This window comes from Maylandia zebra, linkage group LG17 (genome assembly GCF_041146795.1).
Source record: "Maylandia zebra isolate NMK-2024a linkage group LG17, Mzebra_GT3a, whole genome shotgun sequence".
NCBI lineage: Eukaryota > Metazoa > Chordata > Actinopteri > Cichliformes > Cichlidae > Maylandia > Maylandia zebra.
This window is the reverse complement of record NC_135183.1, coordinates 26,781,346-26,803,777: the sequence shown is the minus strand read 5'-3', so window position 1 is coordinate 26,803,777 and position 22,432 is coordinate 26,781,346. Positions and strand designations below refer to the sequence as shown.

General features: G+C 41.3%; 1 protein-coding gene across 5 annotated transcripts in view; it reads right to left on the bottom strand.

The window, feature by feature from the left end:
- The window catches only part of anks1b (ankyrin repeat and sterile alpha motif domain containing 1B), a 277,926-nt gene that overhangs the window by 53,843 nt on the left and 201,651 nt on the right, over positions 1-22,432 (bottom strand). For 3 of the 5 annotated variants that reach the window (XM_004548325.5, XM_012918365.5, XM_023152666.3), the window contains exons 14-17: positions 13,583-14,235; positions 12,877-12,999; positions 8,412-8,481; positions 5,499-5,605 (exon numbers count right to left, since the gene is read on the bottom strand). In XM_004548325.5, coding sequence (XP_004548382.3) covers positions 5,499-5,605; positions 8,412-8,481; positions 12,877-12,999; positions 13,583-14,235 — 953 coding nt within the window. Of the gene's footprint in view, positions 1-5,498; positions 6,254-8,411; positions 8,482-12,876; positions 13,000-13,582; positions 14,236-22,432 lie in introns of those variants that run through there. The other 2 variants (XM_076875739.1, XM_076875740.1) reach the window with 2 other exon arrangements.

The window sequence follows — 22,432 nt, the reverse complement described above, 5'->3', positions numbered from 1 at the left end:
TTCTCCCGTGTGAAGAGGCGGTGACTTAAGTTTCTACAACTTTGCGGCAGTTTGAAGAATTTCGGTTCCAGAATAAATCCCTTCATGAGCTGTATTAAATGTAACCACCTTATGAAATATGAATACTGAGATTGTGTTATTTCTAATGCTGTTGTTTCCTAACTTCACTATCAGGAGAAGCTCAGGGTCAAATTAATTCCGCTAGCTTTGCGTGCTTTTTTTTTTCTAATTCAGCTGCTGTTTCTTTATTATACATAATGCTTTACTTCTCCATTTCTTTCACTACGGCCTCATTCTTCTGCAGCTCTGGAGTCTTTTATCCTTCTTTTATTTCACTGTGTTGAATGAAACTAAATAAAAAGCATCATGATTAAGGAGGTTTCACTGCACATGGCATTCTTTTGTATTAGTGTGTGTATCTCAGTGCCTCCACAGTCCATTTATGTGGCACTTAGTAGGAATTCTCTATTTTCTATCACAACTGTGCTTAAAAAAAAAAAAGAATCAGCTTTCTTTACTATCCTCTATTCATTCGGATATTCTCAGCATATATATGTGCTGGCATGCAGTGTGTGTGTGTGTGTGGGTTTGATTGTAATGAGTATTAGCTGGGACAATGTGACTGCAGTTAGAGGGCTAAACAAGAAGAATGAGCTTCTCGCTCCAGTGATCCCATAAATATGACGTAGCTTTGCTTTCAATTCTCCTCTCACTAGATGCATTTGCATCTTAGAAAACATATGAAAGGCTGCTGCTCGCCATGATGAACAACTAGGGAGCGGTAATATCACAGACTCTCCAGTGCCCTTCAGTTTTATGAAGCATTTTATCGTCCTTTGTCTCCTTGTTTTAGTTTCACAGCACACATCTTGACCATTTAGGTTCCCTGCACTCATCGGCATAACTTCCAGACCCGGGAGGCGGCTATTTTTTGTGAGATAGCCCAGAAACACCCGCTGTACATTACCTGCCAAGCGGCAAAAAAGCAACTGGATAATGTATGCAGATGAGCACCTAAAAAAAACTCTTTTAAAAAAGGGTAGGAGGAGAGAAAAAAAAACAGACCAGAGGAGGTAAACAGAGAGTGACTACATACATTTGCCAGGTGGCCACTATCTGAAAATCTATTCAAATATATGCTCTTGTTACACCCTGTCTGCCGCCTGTACCAGGGTCCAGTATCTGTTATGAAAAATGCAACCAGCACTATTTTTTGAAGTGTAGCACATTCATGGAAGAGGCCACCGCATGCTGCTAGGACTACAGCAGATGCAGCATGTGTTGTGCTTAGTTTCTGTCGCATGAAATTTGGTACAGTTCCAGCTGAGAATTTTTAGCACAAGGTTTAATAAATGGTTCATTGTTGTAAGGACATTATTTACTCTCTATTTGACCGTTTTGTCATTGCTTTCCAACATTCTTTCAAAACTCCCTCTGGATGTGATCCTTCCCTCTGTGATCATGTTACTGTACTCTTGCATTACAGAAGTCCTTTAATTTTCTAAATGATCGAGAGTTAGAAAGAAAGAAATGGTGCAATTGCCCCAATAATAAAAAGGACAAAAACACCAGAGTAATCTGCAACTTTTCACAAGAGATGATATGCAAGAAAGGACATGAATGTAAGCGTAAAGGTAGAAAACTATGCAGGTTGCAAGCACTATGAAACCTCTGCAAAGCTCCTGCTATTGCAGCTCGCTAACATAAGAGATTTTTCGCATTAACAAACTAGAGATGAACAGTCTTGTAGCATCATTTATTGCATCATATGAAGTGAACTTTGGGGTGTGTTTTCCTGACAACTTTACTGTTTGCTCTAATCCTTCAATAATGAAACAAAGGTTTAGGGTATGTCCTTTAAATTAGAATGGGAATTTGTACTGATACGTGGACATATATACAGTAAGGCTTATTGTTTATTAAGCTGCAGAATACCACAAAGGTAGTGTCAAGTATGCAGGAATTAAATAAGTAATGCATTGTTTTAATAAAAAAAAAAACCCAAACAAACACTGAAGAAGATTTTACGACAGGCGATAGCGAGCGTAAGAGGTTAAGCTACCAACAAATATCTTAATGAAGAATCGCTTAGTAGCTCATTCAGCAAGTCAAAGTGCAAGACAAGACATGAGGGCCTGTTTGGATCCAAACAGAAACAGCTAACGTGAGTCAGCCTCTGTCTGTCTGTGTCCGTGCTCTTGCATGTCTCTCTGTCTTTAAATTTTCCATACATGAACGGTCACTGAAGTGGATGTGATTAGCCTCTATCCAGTGTCCTTCGTATAAAATTCTGTGTCCATAACAACCGTTCTACTCCTCGCCATTTGTCCATCAATCCGGCAGCACTCGTCCTCTACTGGGTGGTTAAGGTGCCCGGACACACCCACACTTATGACTCCTATTAGCAGTAAACGATAATGGCAGATTGGAAGGCCCGTACTTAAACAGTATTCATGTCTATATAGATGTATATATTCTTGCACGCCACATGGGGCCTTTCACAGTTATGCACTGACGCAGATCAAACTCGAGGGCAAATTAATTTGCAAACCAATCAGCTGTACAAATGAACTGGCCTTGAAACGGGAAGGGAAAAAAAAGCTTTTATTTTGTAATAAGCAGAGTCGTGGTTTGAATCATCCACGCCACTCGATTTCCCATACTGAGTGAAATGAATGTGGCACAAAGCTCTCGTTCAAGAAGCCAGTCAACAATAAAAAAAGAGCTGCTCTCGCCCAACACAATGCCTGTAGCCAGTGCCTAAATCGCATTAATATCAATTTGTGGTGGACACTGATTTTTTCCCCCTTTAGGTTGAAAAATATTAGCAGCCTTCTTGTTTAGTCAAGACTGTTAAAAAGCATAAAAGGAGTTACAAACTCTACTCAGCATGGGGGACACCAGCGAAACTTTAACACCCGGAGAAAAGCACCACTTAGAAAAAGAGACTTTGAAGTTACTCTGATGTTTGCGAGGCAGCTTCATCTCTTTTCAATATTAATTGTATCTAAAGGCGTTTCAGAGGAGACGGTTGAGCTATTGAGAATACGTTTTTAAAGAGGGGTGATGGGATGGAGGGAGTAAAGCCAGGAAAACAGATAATCCCAGAGTCTCTCAGAAACAATGTTATTGACAATAAACTAGGTCCACACGAGAGTAATCCAGATACATAAATGGTGGTGGACAGCCACGGGCTTAAAAAAATACATGTGAGTTCAAAAAAAACAAAACAAAAAGCTGTGAACAGCCTATGTGTGACGTTAACAGTTGCCTGGACACTAACAGCTGCTGCAGTGACTCCTACCTTCTGCTCATTAACTTACCAAAGGAGGATGTAAACAGAAAAATTATGTAATGTTCTGCAGACACCCATGAAACTCGATTCATTATGAGAAAATGGATTTATATAAATTTCCAATTAAAATTAGAAGTTGTGCTGAAACTCCAGATGGCAGGTTGGTTTTAGATAAATATCTTATTAAAAGATAGTTTGAGATAATGCTTCTGAATGAATCTGTATGCCAATAAAAAATTCAAGTATGCTTTATATGTTGAGCTTTATTAGGAAATATCTGCTATCTTGCCATCATCACTGCGTTGATGCATCCCTTAAGTACACAAGGCAAGAATGGTACCGTTTCAGCCACCCTGACACAGTAACCATGAAGGTGCTCCAGGTTTTAACTTGCAACTTGGGCTGACTTTTGAGAATGGCTAACTAGATCAAACTAAGACCAAGACGTTCTCTAAAACCGCATGTGCTCTCAACAGTTACCAGCTTAAGAAAATCAGGAATTTCTGTCTTTCTCCATCCCGATATTGTACTTCATTCTCAGAGCATAGGCTTACTCATGGTTTTTAGGAAGTCCAAGCCTTCAGTTATCTGGCTCCCGTCTAGTGGGTTCAGGAGATGAGCACCATTTCTACTTGTGATGCTGAAAACTTTACTTTTTGATCAATCTTATACTTAAGGATGCTCTGTCAACCTTGAACCATGCCTTAGATATGTTCCTATGTATTAAGTCTGCTAGGGGACCTCCAATTACGGACTTTTTTCACTCGGCATGGGTTTATATGTCTATCACTTTGATTATGCCTCCTTTCTCCTGCATTTTCAAAAGAGGAGCATAGAAAGACTACGAACAACTTAGGCCTCATAGCTAAACTGGTCACAGCAGATGACTGCCCCTCTTTTAGACTCGTTCTGCAAAAGGTCTCTTCCTGCTAAAATGAAGTTCTTCCTCCCTGCTGATTTTTGAGGGTCTCTTTCTAACATTGTTGAGTCTTTACCTCACAGTGCAACATTCATTGAGCTAAATGTTGTTGTGAACTAGTGCTATACAAATAAAACTGATACGCCTACTGCTTCTTCAAAACCATTTCATCTGTATTAAATACTTTAACCACAAGATAAACTGTGACCACGTGTGGGAGAAACACACAACAGAGAGATGGTGTGATTTCATCCTGTTGCCAGGGTAACTAAAGGAACAGATGCAGGTCACACTGAGTGTAGGACCAGAACGCTCACACAGGCTTACATGCATCCATAAATACTTATGGTGATCCATGCATACCCTGGCGATTGACCCGATGTCAGAAACATCAACATTTATCTGCATTCTCTCTTCTGGATGTCAAGAAGTCAGGAGAAAATAAGAGGCTGTAAGTCAACCAGAATTAGAGAACTGGATAAACCCTCGAACCCCTTTATATCTGCCATTTTTGAGATATCGCCCCCCCTTCAGTTGGAGATTATTAGTAATAATAATCTCCAACTGAAGAGGAAGTCATCCAGTCAGCATGTCTCTGCTTTGTCTCCCATCTTTCTGCTTCTGCTGCAGTTTTTCTTGATCGAGCGTCATCGCTTCTCTACTGCTTTCTCTCCTTGTTTTCATTTCCTACTTTCCTGCTCATCCCTCCCTCTTCCGTGGATATCTTTCCCACTAACACACACATGCAACATCAAAAGAATGTCCAAAATGACCTAGCGAGTTTCTCTTCCTACGTCACTGCTTAAGAAGAGATTGCATAAACTAGAGGAGACCATCAGTTTGGATCCCGATCCGCAGGCTACAGGTGGTTGTGTGCACAGTTTTTCCTCTGTGTGCAAGCGGATGCATGCAAAAACCGTAAAACAACTGTGATTTCTGCATGCATTTTTATTGCAGCATGAGCACGTATGTGTGCAGCATGATGCTGGAGTTGGATTTTTTGCTGTGGCAGAAATGTGGTGTAGGATTTCTGTGCGTAGGAGGACCTCACATGGCATCAGATGGGAGAGGCAGTAATGATGGGAAGGGAAGAATGAAAGAAAGAGAGAAGATGATACAAAAAAGGGGAAATTCAATAAATTCAAACTAAAAAAATCAGAGTGACGGAGGAAACATGCTGGTCATGCAAATCCCTGCACAGAAATCGATGACATGATGAGCTCGAGGAGCAGAGAAAGCTTGAAGAAGCTTTCTTTTCCCTCAAAACATAATGAAAACACTCACCATAAACTGGACGTTGTCAAATCCATTGGCCAGCAGGTGGTTCTCGTACTGGACCAGGCCGATGGAGTCTAGCCACTGGCCCACAGACTGCAGCGGGCAGCGGGGACCTATAAGGGGGTGGAGGGGCAAACGTTTCAGTAGGGAGTAGCCATCCACGCGGTAGCAGCGGCAGTCTGGCTGAGACAGCTGGCACTGCCACATCATGTTGTGGCGGGCAAAGTGGCTGTCGAAGGAGCCCGCCATGCTTTTGAAGAGTCTTTTGGCAAGGCAGCAAGACAACAAAGATGAAGGGAGGGCAGGTAGAGGGGGGAAAGGGGGGAAGAAAAGGAGGCTAGGCAAGGGGCATGGTGAGTATGAGTGGGGTCAGCATGCAAGGGTGCAAGCAGGTAAAAGTGGAGGTTAAGACGTCCAGACGTTTCTTTCTCTGAATCCAGCTGGAGGAAAGATGGGAAGGGGCTGAGGGCTGAAGTTGTATCCAGAAAAAAGCTTCTGTCGTGGAGGTTAAATCCTGCCAGAAATGGGTGATGGATAAGACTGGAGGTATAGATCCGCAAGCAAAATCGACTGTGTGTTTGTCGTGCACAGCACAGCAGCAGCTTCTTTTCAGCTGTTGCGCTCGCTTGGCTGCTCCCCGGAGCTTGTGTGTGTGTGTGCACGCAAATGTGTGTGTGTGTGTGTTTCAGAGAGAGAAAAAGAGAGAGAGCTGCCCGCGTTGTAGATTTCTCTTTATCAAGTACTCCCACTCTCATCTGTATGCTTCTGCAGCCTCCTCTCTCTCTGTCTCTCTCTCTTTTCTGAGCGCACTGCTTTCCTCCTTCGTTCCCTCACTCTCTCAGTCTCGCTCGCTCGCTCTCTCTCTCTCCCTCGCTCACTTTCCCCTGTCTACCTCCAGTCTCCGTCTTCTCTCAGTGTCGATCATCACCCTGCTCTCTCTCTGCTGCTCTACATATATCTGGCTCGCACTGCTGATAATAGTCCTTGCAACATCTTCAGCTCCTTTGTCTGCGAGCTGAGCTGCCGACCGCTCATACCAGCACCATGCTGACTGTATCCATGTGGCCATAAATATACACACACGTCTGTGTGTGCGTGTGTGCGCGTGGTGCTTTGTATATGTTGTTGGTGGGAAGAACTGGTGTGGCATAAACTGGATTTCTCTCTGTGGTAACCATGGATAAAAGCAGCTTTGCATTCACAGATGAAAAGTGAGAGAGAGAGGATCAGGAGGTGGAGGATGGGGGACTTAATACAGGGAAAGGGGGATGAATGCAGTAAACAGAGATGACTAGTGGAGACTTCAAGGTATGCAGGTGAGGAAACTGGCAAAAAACAGTGCTTTTCTGTGCAGAAAAAAAGTTCCATTTTTCCTGTAAGAACCACACAAGATCACTTACAAAACCACCCACATGCTAATCAGATAAATTCTTAAATTAACAACGGCAGTCTTAATTTCATAGTTTTGGCCACCATTTCTATCAACAATATAAAAAAGCTTCTTAGCTGAAAATAAAACAGGAAATCAATTATTCAAATTTTAGTATTTCCTTGCAACTCCACCTCTATCTAATATTCTATATACAACCTATATAGATTTTACAAATCCAAAAAGATGGTAATTTTTTTTTAAAAAAATGCAAGTTTAACATTACTATTTTAAGTGACTTCTTGTCTGAACTGCTATGCTGTTGCTTTCCCCCCATTATTTCAAAATTTACCACATGTGGGGTCTCTCTTTTGTTTCCTATAATGGGTCTAGCTGACAGGGTCAATGCCTCAGTTCAAGTTATGTCGGACCCAGTAAGAGCTGAGCTCCTATAAGATCTGTGGCACTTGCTAATTCATCATTAACACCCATTATTTCAATTACAAATAATGTGTTTTTAATGCGATCAATAAGCTTAAAGAAACCTTTTTCTAAAAGATCTATGCACAGTATAATGTTGTGTGAATGGCACTTTACCACCAGGGGGTACAGCACATTATTTTGCAAACATTTCCTGTTAAAAGCACACACAGTATAGACCATATATCCATGATGGGTGTAGCCACCCTTTGGTTTTTGAAGCACTAACTTAAATCATACACATTTTGTGGTTTTTTTGGAACCCAAAGTGAAAGTGGGTTTCTAAGTACCAGTTAACAAGCTTTGTTAGCAATCTGCAGTGATTCACTGTAGATGGGCAACACAAATACACATACCTGCTAATTAGTGCTTAATAGCATATTAGCAAAACACTGGAAATTTGCTGGCAAAAACTGAGGCAAAGACCTATCCAGCAGGCTGTGAGTATATTTTTACCACAGCAACAGAGAAAGCACCAGAGCATGATGGTAAAGTGCAAACTGTGTCCATACTGCATCATAACGTTGACACAAAGCTAGCAAAGAACTGACTGTATGCTGAACCCAGTCCGGCAGCCAGAGCCTGAACTTCAAGAGGCACTCTTCAAAGCAGCATTGCTTTGTGTTTGTTGGCGTTCTGTTCAAAAGAAAGATTGTGTGTCCTTATTACTGTAGGGTAGGGATTTGTGTCGGTGTATGGGACTATGGAAATGCATTAGAGGGCATATTAAAGAATAACACAAAAGTAAGGTAATGAATAGCATAAGAAATTCCATTCTCAGAAGTAAATAAGCAAATTAGTAAGTAAATTTTTTAAAGTATCAAGTTATGTGTGAGTAACACTCCAACACTGCTAATTTATCTCATTACCCAAGCTTTGGTAGTAACAAAACTCAGATTCTAACTTGTCATAATCTCTTAATTACTCAGCAACTGCTATGTTAAGTGCAATACTATCATACTATGGAAAAATGGTGCCCAACATATGAGCATATGACTAAAAATTTAATTGATACGACTTGCCCTTAAAGTCAGATTCACACACACTCACTCATACATGCGCGTGCTTACCTGAGGTATCATCCTTAATGTCCAATCCACTGCTTATTCCTGCCCCAATGGAGCTCATAATCTTGTCAATCTGATCAGATCAGAGAAAGAGAGTGAGGGAGAATCTCAGTTAGAGAGATGTACAGCGTGTGCAAGGAAAAGTCATTTCCCAGTAATAAGGCTAACCCCTATTTCTAGATCCGAGTGTCACGTAGCATGATCATTACGCCAGCCTGCATGCTCAATGCCAGTCATTCCCCCTGTGAATTGGAGGAACGGGAAATTTAAAGACACCAGAGCAGAGATGAAAGGAGAAGGTTGGATTGGAGAGAGCTAGTGTGGCTTCATTAGTGTCTGACTACCAGCAGTAAAATGATCATCCTCAACCCTGGACCTGCTGATAACCACTTACAGTGGGGCAAAAAAGTATTTAGTCAGCCACCGATTGTGCAAGTTCCCCCACCTAAAATGATGACAGAGGTCAGTAATTTGCACCAGAGGTACACTTCAACTGCGAGAGACAGAATGTGAAAAAAAAAATCCATGAATCCACATGGTAGGATTTGTAAAGAATTTATTCGTAATTCAGGGTGGAAAATAAGTATTTGGTCAATAACAAAAATACAACGCAATACTTTGTAACATAACCTTTGTTGGCAATAACAGAGGTCAAACGTTTACTATAGGTCTTTACCAGGTTTGCACACACAGTAGCTGGTATTTTGGCCCATTCCTCCATGCAGATCTTCTCGAGAGCAGTGATGTTTTGGGGCTGTCGCCGAGCAACACGGACTTTCAACTCCCGCCACAGATTTTCTATGGGGTTGAGGTCTGGAGACTGGCTAGGCCACTCCAGGACTTTCAAATGCTTCTTACGGAGCCACTCCTTTGTTGCCCGGGCGGTGTGTTTTGGATCATTGTCATGTTGGAAGACCCAGCCTCGTTTCATCTTCAAAGTTCTCACTGATGGAAGGAGGTTTTGGCTCAAAATCTCACGATACATGGCCCCATTCATTCTGTCCTTAACACGGATCAGTCGTCCTGTCCCCTTGGCAGAAAAACAGCCCCATAGCATGATGTTTCCACCCCCATGCTTCACAGTAGGTATGGTGTTCTTGGGATGCAACTCAGTATTCTTCTTCCTCCAAACACGACGAGTTGAGTTTATACCAAAAAGTTCTACTTTGGTTTCATCTGACCACATGACATTCTCCCAATCCTCTGCTGTATCATCCATGTGCTCTCTGGCAAACTTCAGACGGGCCTGGACATGCACTGGCTTCAGCAGCGGAACACGTCTGGCACTGCGGGATTTGATTCCCTGCCGTTGTAGTGTGTTACTGATGGTGACCTTTGTTACTTTGGTCCCAGCTCTCTGCAGGTCATTCACCAGGTCCCCCCGTGTGGTTCTGGGATCTTTGCTCACCGTTCTCATGATCATTTTGACCCCACGGGATGAGATCTTGCGTGGAGCCCCAGATCGAGGGAGATTATCAGTGGTCTTGTATGTCTTCCATTTTCTGATGATTGCTCCCACAGTTGATTTTTTCACACCAAGCTGCTTGCCTATTGTAGATTCACTCTTCCCAGTCTGGTGCAGGTCTACAATACTTTTCCTGGTGTCCTTCGAAAGCTCTTTGGTCTTGGCCATGGCGGAGTTTGGAGTCTGACTGTTTGAGGCTGTGGACAGGTGTCTTTTATACAGATGATGAGTTCAAACAGGTGCCATTCATACAGGTAATGAGTGGGGGACAGAAAAGCTTCTTACAGAAGACGTTACAGGTCTGTGAGAGCCAGAGATTTTCCTTGTTTGAGGTGACCAAATACTTATTTTCCACCCTAATTTACGAATAAATTCTTTACAAATCCTACCATGTGAATTCATGGATTTTTTTTTCACATTCTGTCTCTCACAGTTGAAGTGTACCTCTGGTGCAAATTACTGACCTCTGTCATCATTTTAAGTGGGGGAACTTGCACAATCGGTGGCTGACTAAATACTTTTTTGCCCCACTGTAACTATGCAACCTGCACATCCATCTACATTTCAGCACCGCTGGCTCAGAGGTCAGAGAAACCCGAGTGTTTAAGGAGTCAGGTCTGACAAATTCAAATGCTGTTTACAAGCTGACAGACCATGAAGGTGGTCTTTGTAATAGGATAAACTGAAAGTAATTTCTGCATATGTCACTACACACCAAGCACCAATGCAAATGCAAGCAATAAATCAAGACTCAGAGTGGTAGATTTAAAGCTGATTTAAAGCTGATGTGACATTTTTCTAAACAACTTTATTTTGAAGTAAAGTAAAGCTAATGAATCGAAAATGCTGTTAATGATACATTATTTAAAAAAAAGAAAAAAAATGACGTGCACAACTACAACTATTTAAATGCAGTTTATTGGCAAGGAGATCACATCTGTAAGTCTAAAAAGTCTAAAAGCAGTTGGTTTGGGTCAAGTCGAATCCATTCATCCACCCCAGTATCAAGACATCAAAGCCAATCTGCACAGAAGTGCCTGAGATGTTTTGAATCATCGTTAAACAACAAAGAAGAAGATCACTGGGTGATGGACCAATTAAAATTTGACACTATATTATATAACACATCAGTCATGGACTATATTATCGGTAATGCCAGAATACGTCTTTGGAGTCCTGTCATGAGGGTCCATTTTTCACAGGCGTACAGAAAGGTCGACAACAGGAAGCACAGCAGGTGAATTTTGGAGCACATACAGATAATCACAGGGTGTTTAGCCAATGTAAAAGTGCAGTTTGTTGTTTTGGTTTGTGAACTTAAATTGTTTTATGTCTATATTGTATATGAGTGTAGACTTGTATATAGTTAAACATGTATATTGTGTGATGACATGTCGAACTCTGAACGTTGGAATTAGAGATAAGGTGGTAGGAACAAAAAAGTGTAAACTTAGCTGGTGGTCTTAAATTTTGGTATTTCAGCTGCTATCTTTACCAAAATCTCAAGTTTTAAGCCTTTATCTAATATCATGCAACCAAGATACTTGAAGGTCTTCACCATTTCCTGTCTTGTCCCACTGACTTTGAAATCTAAATTGATACCTTGGATATTGTTGGTTATGAGCTGGGGCAATGCTTTATCAAGATGTTCCAGCATCTTTTCTTGCAAGTTCATCAATATCATCTGCACAATGCAAGTTCTAGCAGATCTACCATAACAATGCACAGTCATTCAAAGCAGGGATAGAATGGTTACCTTTGAAGAAATGTCAAATAGTTTGCAGGTCCTAATTCCAAATATGATCAGATGCATTTACTAGATCTACAGCAGATCTCTGGAGTATTTAAGCTTGACACTTTAGCTCCCCTACAAAATAAAACTAATGCAACCCATGTTTCATGTGCCAGGCTCAGATTAAGAGACTAATCTGGGTCACTTGAGTTTAGATTTTGACCAAGAAGAACCCCCCAAATAACCATATTTTTTGTATAAACCAGCATATTGGACTACCTTTCAGCTTGTTGCACTAAAGAGAATGATCTTCAAATCACTGACTGTTATGGAATGTCCCTTGCCACTTCTCTCTTCTCAATAATGCAACACTTTCCTGAGCATGTGATAGATATAGAGCAGCTTTGTTATTTTTTCCTCTGAAATCCCTGTTTACCAACCTTAAATTTCCCCGGGGCCAATCTAACCTTATCTCTTCCTCACGCAGCATGCAATTATCCAGAAAAAGAAATATGAGAACTGTGGAAAATTCCATATGGCAATTCATCATCATCAGGAAGTCGTGAGCTGCGTGGAGTAATTAATGAACATGTGCATGCAAATGTGGAAAGGCATGCACAAATGGACTTCCACTGACATGCATTAGAGTTACTTTAAAAATAGAGAGACTAATTAAGGCATCCCCATGATTACGTGTGATGGAACTTGCTTTTCATTTTCTGGGTGTGTCAGGGTGCAACGAGTGCTTTTTTTCTGAGGCGTGAAGAGTGAGCAGAAGTCAATGTGTCTGTGACCCCAAATGGTTATAAGGATCCAAACAGTGGTGTCCAGTCAATACATCACATCTGTGTCAGAGACCCTTTAATATTGAAAGAACCCCGGGCACAAACACACCAAGACCAAAGCACGCAGCACCCTGGACCGCATCTCTTTAATAGAAACTAGAAACTTCCTTCTCTCAGATACGTGGGTCTTCCCCGCAGCTTCATTGCTGGTTACAGAACAAAATCAATATGTGAGCATGTTAAATTAGCACTTGGGCTCCTTCTGCACTGTAGTAGCCGAGTGTATTTCAAAAGGAGGAAAAATTGAAGCAGCTCACTGCTGTGGGTGCGGAGTTTTCAACTGTTTCCTGCTGAGACGGTTCACTTGACCAAAATAAATGCAGTGTCAGAGCAGAGGCGCTGACAACTTGGCTTCTTCTTTAATGTTGCAACTGATGCTAAATGTTGGGTGATAAGCTGTGCATGTCAGGAAAACTGTCTTCTTACCTCTTCCCACTCAGCAGTGAAAGACGGCGTTCTCTCCAATCTCCCCTCCGGGCTGGCGCCTTCACGTGGGCTCGGACTTCCAGGGCCCTGGCCCCGTGATCCGGACCCCCAGCTGTGCTCTTCCTGTAAGAAAAAAAAAACAAAATAAAACCCTTTGTGCTTAATTACTGCACAAATACGAGATGCAAAACAAAAGTTGCCAAATATTTAACCTTAAAAATATGAACAACTAAAACTGAAAATAAGTCCGTTCAGTGCTCATCAAACTTTCAGCTGTAATGGCACTATTTTCATCAAACAGATTATGTATTCTCATGATTTATTTACAATGAATTACAGAAGTCTCATAAAATGTGCTGCGGCAGAGAACATTGTGACCCAGATTGATGAGTTATCCAATTGGCTGGACTGGTTTCTGCTCTGTTTATGAAGTCACATGACACAGCAAGATGCAAATTATTTTTATATAAGTGAATATTTACGATATTTGCATTTGTGCTCAGTACAACAATACTGGAGACTTCTTTGCTTGTGCAGACGTTTAAAAAGAGTGAAGTTTTACTTATGATGTCAAATGAATTCTCAGAAACACTTAATAAGAAAGACTCTTGGTAATAACTCTTATTAATCTAAATCGCAGAATTCATGTTCTTTTTAGTGCTCTGGCTGCATAGAGAATGACGCTTTTAAGGTAGCGAGAACTTACCTGTATGGGAGACACTGCCACTAGGTTAGAATCAGACTTGGAAAGAGATTTCGAAAGCTGCAGGTCCAACACACTGCGTGGCATGGACCTCATCCTCCCAAGGGTGCAAGCCCTTTCCTCGTAGCCAATCCCAGGTGAACTGTCTTTGGATGTCGCTCCTGTCTGGCTTCCCCGTAAATCTGCAACTTCTCCGTTTTGACCAGAGGAACAAGAGGGTGGGTGGCTCAGGGTAGACCATCCACGAGGCAGATCTACCTGTTCACAGTTTCTGGGTTGGGCCTGGTCCTGGTTGACCTTGGTGTGGAAGATAGTCCGGTACACAACCTGTGGCTTTCGAGTGTCGTTGGCTAAGCTCTGAGAGTATGACTCACTCCCTGGCCGGGAGAAGACCTGACTGGCTCCTCCGCCGATCACAATGCTGAACTCAGGGGTCTGCAGAAAGTTGCTCTGGACATCTGTATTTTTAAAGGATTTGGGGCTGTAAAGGTGGTAAGGTGTATCGGGGGGTTCACAGGCTGGAGAAGATCCATGAAGCAGGCCTGCAAACTCCTCTGGGATGTGGCTTTTCCTGTGGTCCTGTGACAGAGCGTTTGATTTGGAGGACAAGCAGGGAGGAGGAGGAGGAGTCGGGTCTCGCTGATAAGGGATGTCGTCTGCAGACAGGACACATGCACAAAAAAATTTGATTACCATTAACTCAAATTAACCTAAGCATATGCATTGTATTTGAGTCAAATGCCAAAACAATGATACAAATGAATGAATTTATTCCAAGAATACAAGACAGCAAGTATAGAATAAAGGACTCATTAAATAACAGAAAGAGAAAGAAAAGTAAAAACTACACAAGCTGCAAACAGGAAGATAAGAACAGGGTAATGCATCTTCTGCTTCCCTTGTAGAAGACTGTTTGTTTCTCAGAGGAGTAAAAGGGCTCCAGACTTGCATTTTGCACCTCTGCGCCTTCACTGTGTGGGTGCAAATGGCATGCTTGTGCATCTGAACTTACATGTATGCATGAACTCGTCCAGACAGATATTCTCAGACCATCGATGTGGTTTGAGTATTTTTTATTTTATTTTAAAGTGTCAGGGGATGCTTTTAGACGTCCACTCACTCTGTCTGTGTGCAGCAGTTGGAAAGCTGCTTCTGACTCTTTATGTGTGTGTGTGTTTGTGTACGCACGCGTTCTATGTATACTTGACTATTATTGTATCAGTGAATGCTTATAGTTACATCTCCATTAGTTACAACTTAAGTCGTGTATGTTTACATGTTCTTTAAAAAGATATGCTCATTAGGAAAAATGTAATTTCACCAGAACTGCCACATTCTCAGACTCATGACAAATCTTACACTAAATATGAGAGTGTAGTAAAGGAGAGGCTTAGAATCAAACAAAAACTAGTTAGTTAATTTCTCAGGTTAGAAAGGAGCTGCTCCGCCCCTGCACTGACTTTACTATTAAATCCATCTTTCATGTTTTTACACCCACTGTGAAAATAACAGACTTTGACATCCACCGAGCATCTGACTGGCAATTACTTCATTACTGCAAATGCAGTAAAAGCATACCTGTATACAAAAACACACACATAACACAATCAGTCATGGACTGGCCTCCATAGAGCCCAGACCTCAACATTACTGAAACAGTGTGGGATCATCTTTACAGGGAATGAAACAAAAAACAGTCAACATCCAAGGAAGAGCTTTGAATGTCTGAAGGACTATTCCTGAAGACTGCTTAAAGAAATGACAAGAAAGCTGCCTAAGTTCGGGCTGTGTTGATGAATAAAGTCATACCAAATACTGACTTTCAAGCTCATTAGAATTATACAGATTCTGTTTTCCCCTTATAAACTGTATCACTTATGTACTTTTATGCTGCACCTATTTCCCATTTTTTGAGGGGAAAAAACCCAATAAAAACAACTGATTTCACTGCTTTGCATCCAAGGCAGGTTTCTAAAATCAGATTTCATTTTCCATTCATTTCCTGATTAAACTATAATACTGGTAAGAAAAAGGGTTTATTTCTTGTGTTAGTCGAGCCCCGACCCTCCTTTCGCTCCCTTATCGGTCACTTTGTGTTAAGATTGTGCACCAGGCCAAGGAAACAGTCTGACCATTGATTGATGAAGTATTTTTTTTTCCTCACACATAAACACACACACCTAATAACTCTTAACAGTCAAATACAGTTGTTTGAACAAATAGAAAAATTTTACACTCTTGTAATCAAAACTGTCACTGGAATAATGGCATGTACCCTCACCGGCCCACACACACTGAATTTACAATCATTTGACTGCATACCCCCGCTGCCAGCCACATCCTCGACCCAAACAAACAGACAGTCAATGTCTTGGTTTGTCAGCCAGTTTTTGCAAGCATTCTCTGACTGCCTTCTGCACAACAAGCCACACATCAATATGCAACAACTGCATAATGGAAGAAGAGAAAGAAAGAGAAAGAAAAGAAAGCGGAAAGAAAGCATAAAGTTGCCAACTAAAATTGCTCACTATGATTGAAACAGGAGATGATTCAGTTCTTCTAAAAACATCATTAATGGGGCCCCTCAAACACAGACATGTTGACTGCACCGCAAAACACACCCATCCACATTTCAGGTAATGAGGGATGAAACCATGACTCATCCTTGAGTATTGCATCTACTGAAAATGTCATTATTTCTTACACAACTGAAAGCATTTCGGATTATTAAGCCCCATCATTTTTTCAGGATAAATGGGACAAAGCAGCCAAAAGATTAGTAATCCCCCTGACCTCTGATCTTAATATTTCTCTCTCATTGTCCACAGTGTGTTACTTTGATCGAGCAGAAGCATCCATAAGAAGACATACTTTGAATGGTCTTTCTGAGGGAGGCTCCAAAAGCGAGTCATTCCCCATAGGCCTAGCCATCTCTTATCACTATCTCACACACAGCGAATGCTTACAACATAAAACATAAATGCATCTATTTTAAATTATGTGTCAGAATATTCACATGAGATGCGGTAACTGAATTGGCCCTTAAAAGGCATCATTAAGATCATTCTCCCCTCGCTTTTCTTTCTGTACGTGCCTTTCTCAACCCTGTTATGAATTTCTTTTGCTCCCTTCACTTCCCCTCTTTGTAATAAAAATGAAAAAGTTGGCAACAGGTGAGTCTACCCGTAACTATGGCAACAGCGAGCGCCAGCATCTCTCGCAGTCATCGGGCAGCTGAGTGCCTTTGACCTCCAGGAGAAGGAGGGGAAAAGTGTACAGTGGATAAACACAGCAATCAAATCAGCAAGTTGTTTATCGAGACAGAAAACAAACAAAATAACAAAACAAAAGCCGAGCAGATTTTTGATTTGAAGAAAAAAACAGAAGTAAAGTTCTATAAAAAAGTATAAATAGACCAATACGTCTAACAGGCAGCTAACTATGCTTTTCTTTCTTCTTCTTCCCCTGCAAACAATCGATAGATTCCCCCTCTGAGTTGTTTTCACCTTCATTACTTATCCATTCCTGAGTGTCCAGTCTTCACTCACCATCCTCAGTGTCTTTGAGTAAGGCTGTGTGTGTCCGTGTGTGTGTTTCTTACCTGGAGATCCAAGGCTAGTTTCAGCTCTAACTAAAGAGCCGTCAAACTGTGTGCACCCTGCCCTCGCTTAAGTACAGCCAATATCTAGGAATCGCACAACAGCTGCATCACTGCATACCTGCTTTTTATTGCGACACTAGTATGAAAACACACAAATACACACAAGTTGTGGCATGCAACGGGACAGCCCAGGAACTAATCTTCAACTGAAAGCAAACAGCAGCAGCAATGTAAATGTTTGTGCAATAAATACAGATTTGTCATAATTAGAACTAAATGCCAACTGTAAAGGTGGCTGCTGACCGACTTTTAAACACTAAAAGTCTTCACTTGTGCACGTCCTTCTATTTTTCCATAGAGAATAAGCAAAAAATAGAGAGGGAGAGAAATAGAGCTGTATTTACTGTATGTAGTGTACGTTACGTAAATGCTCCTGCTGTTTCTACTACTTTTCATTTATCGGAGTTCTTTAGTGTTATAGCTGCCCAGCACATCCTACAGGTTGTAGATCAATTCAACACACTATTCTTATTCAAAAGAGGTATTGAGTGTATTATGTATTAGGACTGAGAAGTGACTAAATTAAGCTTAATGTAAAATGTCAATATACACACTAAATGTTCAAGATAGCTGGGAGAGAATCCAAATAAATTCATTATAGATTTTTATAGCCAACAAATCAGCAGAAAATGTTAAATTTGTCAACGTCTGGTAAGGAGAAGGCTGGAGTAGATCAACAAAACACTGGAACAAGGGAATTAGCTTTCCTGCTCCAGGCAGACAACAATATTATTGTTGCTGTGGTAAGCACAACCACATCACCTCCACTGTAGTCATGTGCTTACTGATGTAACCAGGTAACCTCCAGGTAACCTAACTCAATGTTTTAAGTGTAAACTAAACCTAACCATGTTATTTTTGTGTTGTAATTTTACCCACAGTGTCTGAGAGCTTTAATTTACTTGTAGGAAAATCCCTTTACCACCTCAAAATGCAGCTGCTTGGGAATAACACTTCCTGAAAGTTCAAATACTTTGGGCCTGCAGCACTGATTTTCTGCGTACAGCCAACATTCTCTGTAGCACTATAAACAGTTTGCATTGGGTTAATTATTCTTTAGAACATACACATATTTACAGAATGTAGCAGACATCATATGGACCAGTAATGAGTTATTTTAAAGTTGTTCATCTGGCTCATAATCCATCGCAAGTCACATGTTATTGTAATGTTAAAAGTACATAAAAAAGTCATTGTTTGGCCATATTACACAAACTAGTGGAACTGAAAACCCACTGAGAAGTTAAGGTAGCTCATAGACGCTCACATCCAGGACAAATGAATCCCATTTCACTACATACTTTGGAAGGAGGAGTGATTCTTGAGTGCCTGTAGAATGAAGAAGAAGACCCATTAGGTGATCACTATGTTAAAGGTTCTTTAGAAGCTTAGCAGTACTATGAAAGGAGTAGCAATCCTTGTGGGACTGTGGAGGGACAGATGGTCAGCGGATGCCTCAACAGTCTTTGATGAGCAAAGAACCTCAGCTGATTTTGTTTCAGGTAGAAATTCAGCAATAGCTTGCTTTTTTGTTGTTGTTGTTGTTGTTGTTTTCGGCTTGCCCTGCTATGTTGTCAGTGTGCGGGTGGCGGGTCAGAGTGGAACATGGAGCACAATAGTAGAGGACAGCCAGTGAGAGGAGAGGACAGAGTTACTCAAGTTGATGACAAATTGTCAACCTACTGTAGCTAACACTGAACATGGGGGTAGTGGGTGGTGAGTAGGGGTGTGTGAGCTACCTGTCTCTCCGAAGCAGCTGCATCACGGGAAACACTGGATAGCACACTGCCTGACCAAAAAACAAATCGCCACCTGGATTTAACTAAGCAAATAGGTACGAGCCTCTTATAGGTGCATAGGTGATTATCTTTCAGCTGGCAACAAGTTATTTGCAAACTGGTGCAATGAGTTGCTTCTCATTTCATAAACAATCATGTCGAAAGACACATCTCGTGGTTGTGGAAAAGATGTTAGTGTGTTTGAGAAGGGTAAAATCATTGGCATGCATCAAGCAGAGAAAATGTCTAAAGAGATTGCAGAAACTACTAAAATTGGGTTGAGAACTGTTCAACGCATTATTAAAAAGTGGAAGGATAGTGGGGACACATCATCTTCCAGGATGATCACGATCAGCGATCACTTAAAGTTTTGGTGAAATCAAATCGTAGAAAAACAACAGAAGAACTCAGGGCTATGTTTAATAGTGAAAGTAAGAGCATTTCCACACGCACAATGCGAAGGGAACTCAAGGGATTGGGACCGAACAGCTGTGTAGCCATAAAAAAAAAAAAAAAAAAAAACACTAGTCAGTGAGGCAAACCGGAAAAAAAAGACAATGGAAGATGGTCATGTGGTCTGTTGAGTCCAGATTTACCCTATTCCAGAGTGATGGGTGCATCAGGCTAAGAAAAGAGGCAGATGAAGTGATGCACCCATCATGCCTAGTGCCTGCTGTACAAGCCTGTAGGGGCAGTGCTATGATCTGGGGTTGTTGCAGTCGGTCAGGTCTAGGTTCAGCAACAGTATGTGTTCCAAGAATGACTTAAGCTGACTATACTGAAGGACCAGGTTATTCCATCAATGGGTTTTTTCTTCCCTGATGGCACAGGCATATTCCAAGATGACAATGCCAGGATTCATCAAGCTCAAATTGTAAAAGAGTGGTTCTGGGAGCATGAGACATCATTTTCACACATGGATTGGCCACCACAGTGTCCAGACGTGCTGGAGAAGGCTTTGCACAGTGGTCAGACGCTTCCATCATCAACGCAAGTTCTTAGTGAAGGTTTAATGCGACACTGGTTGGAAATAAATCTTGTGACATTACAGAAGCTTATCGAAACAGCGATTACGTGTTGAAATCAAAGCTAAAGGTGGTCCAATGAAATATTAGGGTGTGACCTTTTTTTTGGTGGTGACTTTTTTTGGGCCAGGCAGTGTATCTGCTATGAAATTTTGAGACCTCTTTGGTACCATGCTCTAATCTAAAACTGACATGTGATGAGTGAAGAGAAGATATTAATGATATTAATGATTCAGTTTCTGAACAGCTTGTTATAGCAGAACAAACACAGGCTTAACTAATAACACTAACAATGGCTCCGTTTCAACGAGGGAACCCCGTCGGGTATGACTCTGAGCCTCCTTCAAAGGTCTGGAAGTGGTATAAATTAGCATCATTAGTTACACCTGTGCTTTTCCTGCTATGACATCAGATAATCTCATTAAAAAGAGGTACACATGCACGTGCAACCAACCGAATAGGACTCCAAATTAATCTTTGCAAATAAAAAGCAATATTTTTGTTTCCTAAGATCCTCTTCAAGCCCAATTGCAGTGGGTTGTAATGTTCAGCGGTGTATCGTGCATGCATTAGCAGCACACTCAGAAGTCAAGTGTTTTTAGTGTGCACACTGACAATTTTGAGTGTTCCCTAAATTCATTGCTTATTCACTGTGTGTACACCGCAAACTCAAAACCTGCTTAGAGCTTCTAACATCATATCGAATTTGAAAACTTTTTCCTTTCACCAGCTCATATTAGTAAGTAAAAGTAAGCGTTCTTCCTTAAATGAATATTCTCTTGCAAGTAATCACTTTATAGAAGTAAGATTCAATTCCACAGTGGTGTATAATGCAACCCCGGTCTAAATTAAACCCTCTCTACAGTAAATAAATCTAGTTAAAGCTGAAACAGCTGGAAGACTCAGCATAGCTTGACAAAGAGGCAAGACAATATTCTTTCATTGAGGCATAACAGTTTGCAGGCCAGCACTGAAAGGGAAAACAACCTAGAGCACGAGGCTGAAAAGGTGAAAAATGAATTGCAGAAGATGGAGATGGAGATATGCGGTAGAGAGGTTGAGGGAGGTTATCTAATAGAAAACACATTTTAAAAGGAAAGGCAAATGAGTAATGCACAGGCATACTGTCGCAATAAAACAACTAACCAAAACACAGAAGAAAGGTTGACAAATGGCAGCAAGGCTGGTGTAAAGTGAGGGGGAAGGCTAGGGGCACAGACCAGTGACTGACAGGCAGACAGAGTGTGTGAAAGCGGCTAGAGAAATAAGGGAGTGACAGAATGAAGGATTGAGTGATTGAGGGAGGAGGGGTGAGGGAGAGAAATAAAAGGGTAAGGATACAGGGCTGGAGGTTATATATCAAAACTGCAGAAAATAAGAGTAAGGCTTGTTCTATCATAATAAAGTCGGCCAATCTACAAAGTATCGGAGCAGTCCACTGCAAGTTGAGTTTCTACTGCAAACTCTATCAGAAATCTAATAAAGCCTTTTTCATTATTGATTCTTACACGGACAGGTCAAAAAAAGTTGCGGCGAGAGGTCTCAACACATCTTATTTTGTTGACTAATCTCTACAAGGGACAGTGGAGGTGTATGCAGACGGTTGCACAAACTCACCATCTTCTCATACAATGGGGTGTTTTTCTTTCTGTGTGTGAGGTAGCAGGAGGGGCTGGGAAACGATCCCAATATCTGATAGCGTTGCGTTCATTGCTCCATCTCATGTGGCGCCGCACTGACTGTTATTAAAAACTACAGAGTAATATCTGAACTGTCAGTCATTCCTGAGATTAAAGACTGAGCCCTACTTTCTAAGCACCACAGGCCTGGATAAATCATTATCAGCTCCCGGAGCCTTGGGTACCAAGCTTACATTAGGTTAGTCTTAGGCTAGGCGAGCAAACCCCTCCCCCATCTGAGTGGGACTGTAAAAGTCTGCTCGGACTTATGATGATGAAAGCAAATGATTTGATGCCATTGATTTAAGAAAATGTTAAAGCAACATGGGATTCAGTGGGTTACATGTGAGAGCTAGATAAATGTTTCCTTCAATGGTTGTTGGAAATGTCAGAATCATTAGCTAAGGTCCCGCAAGTACACTTAACAAGAAACAGAAAGGTTTCAGTTGTACTCTTCCAGCTTTACACCAAATGTTTAAGAACCTGGGGATTCAAAACCACACAAGGGATTACAAAGGAAAAATGACCTACAGTGTTTGCTTTTAACTCCTACTTGTGTCACAGGATTGAACATAGCATAACATAATGACTAATCTCCTGATAGGTCCCATACTATAGGATGACTCTTGACTCTCGGAAAAAAAAACTCAGAAAGGTTACATTGTGGTTTTTAAAATATGACTACAATTTGCTCGAGAAAAGGTCTGTTG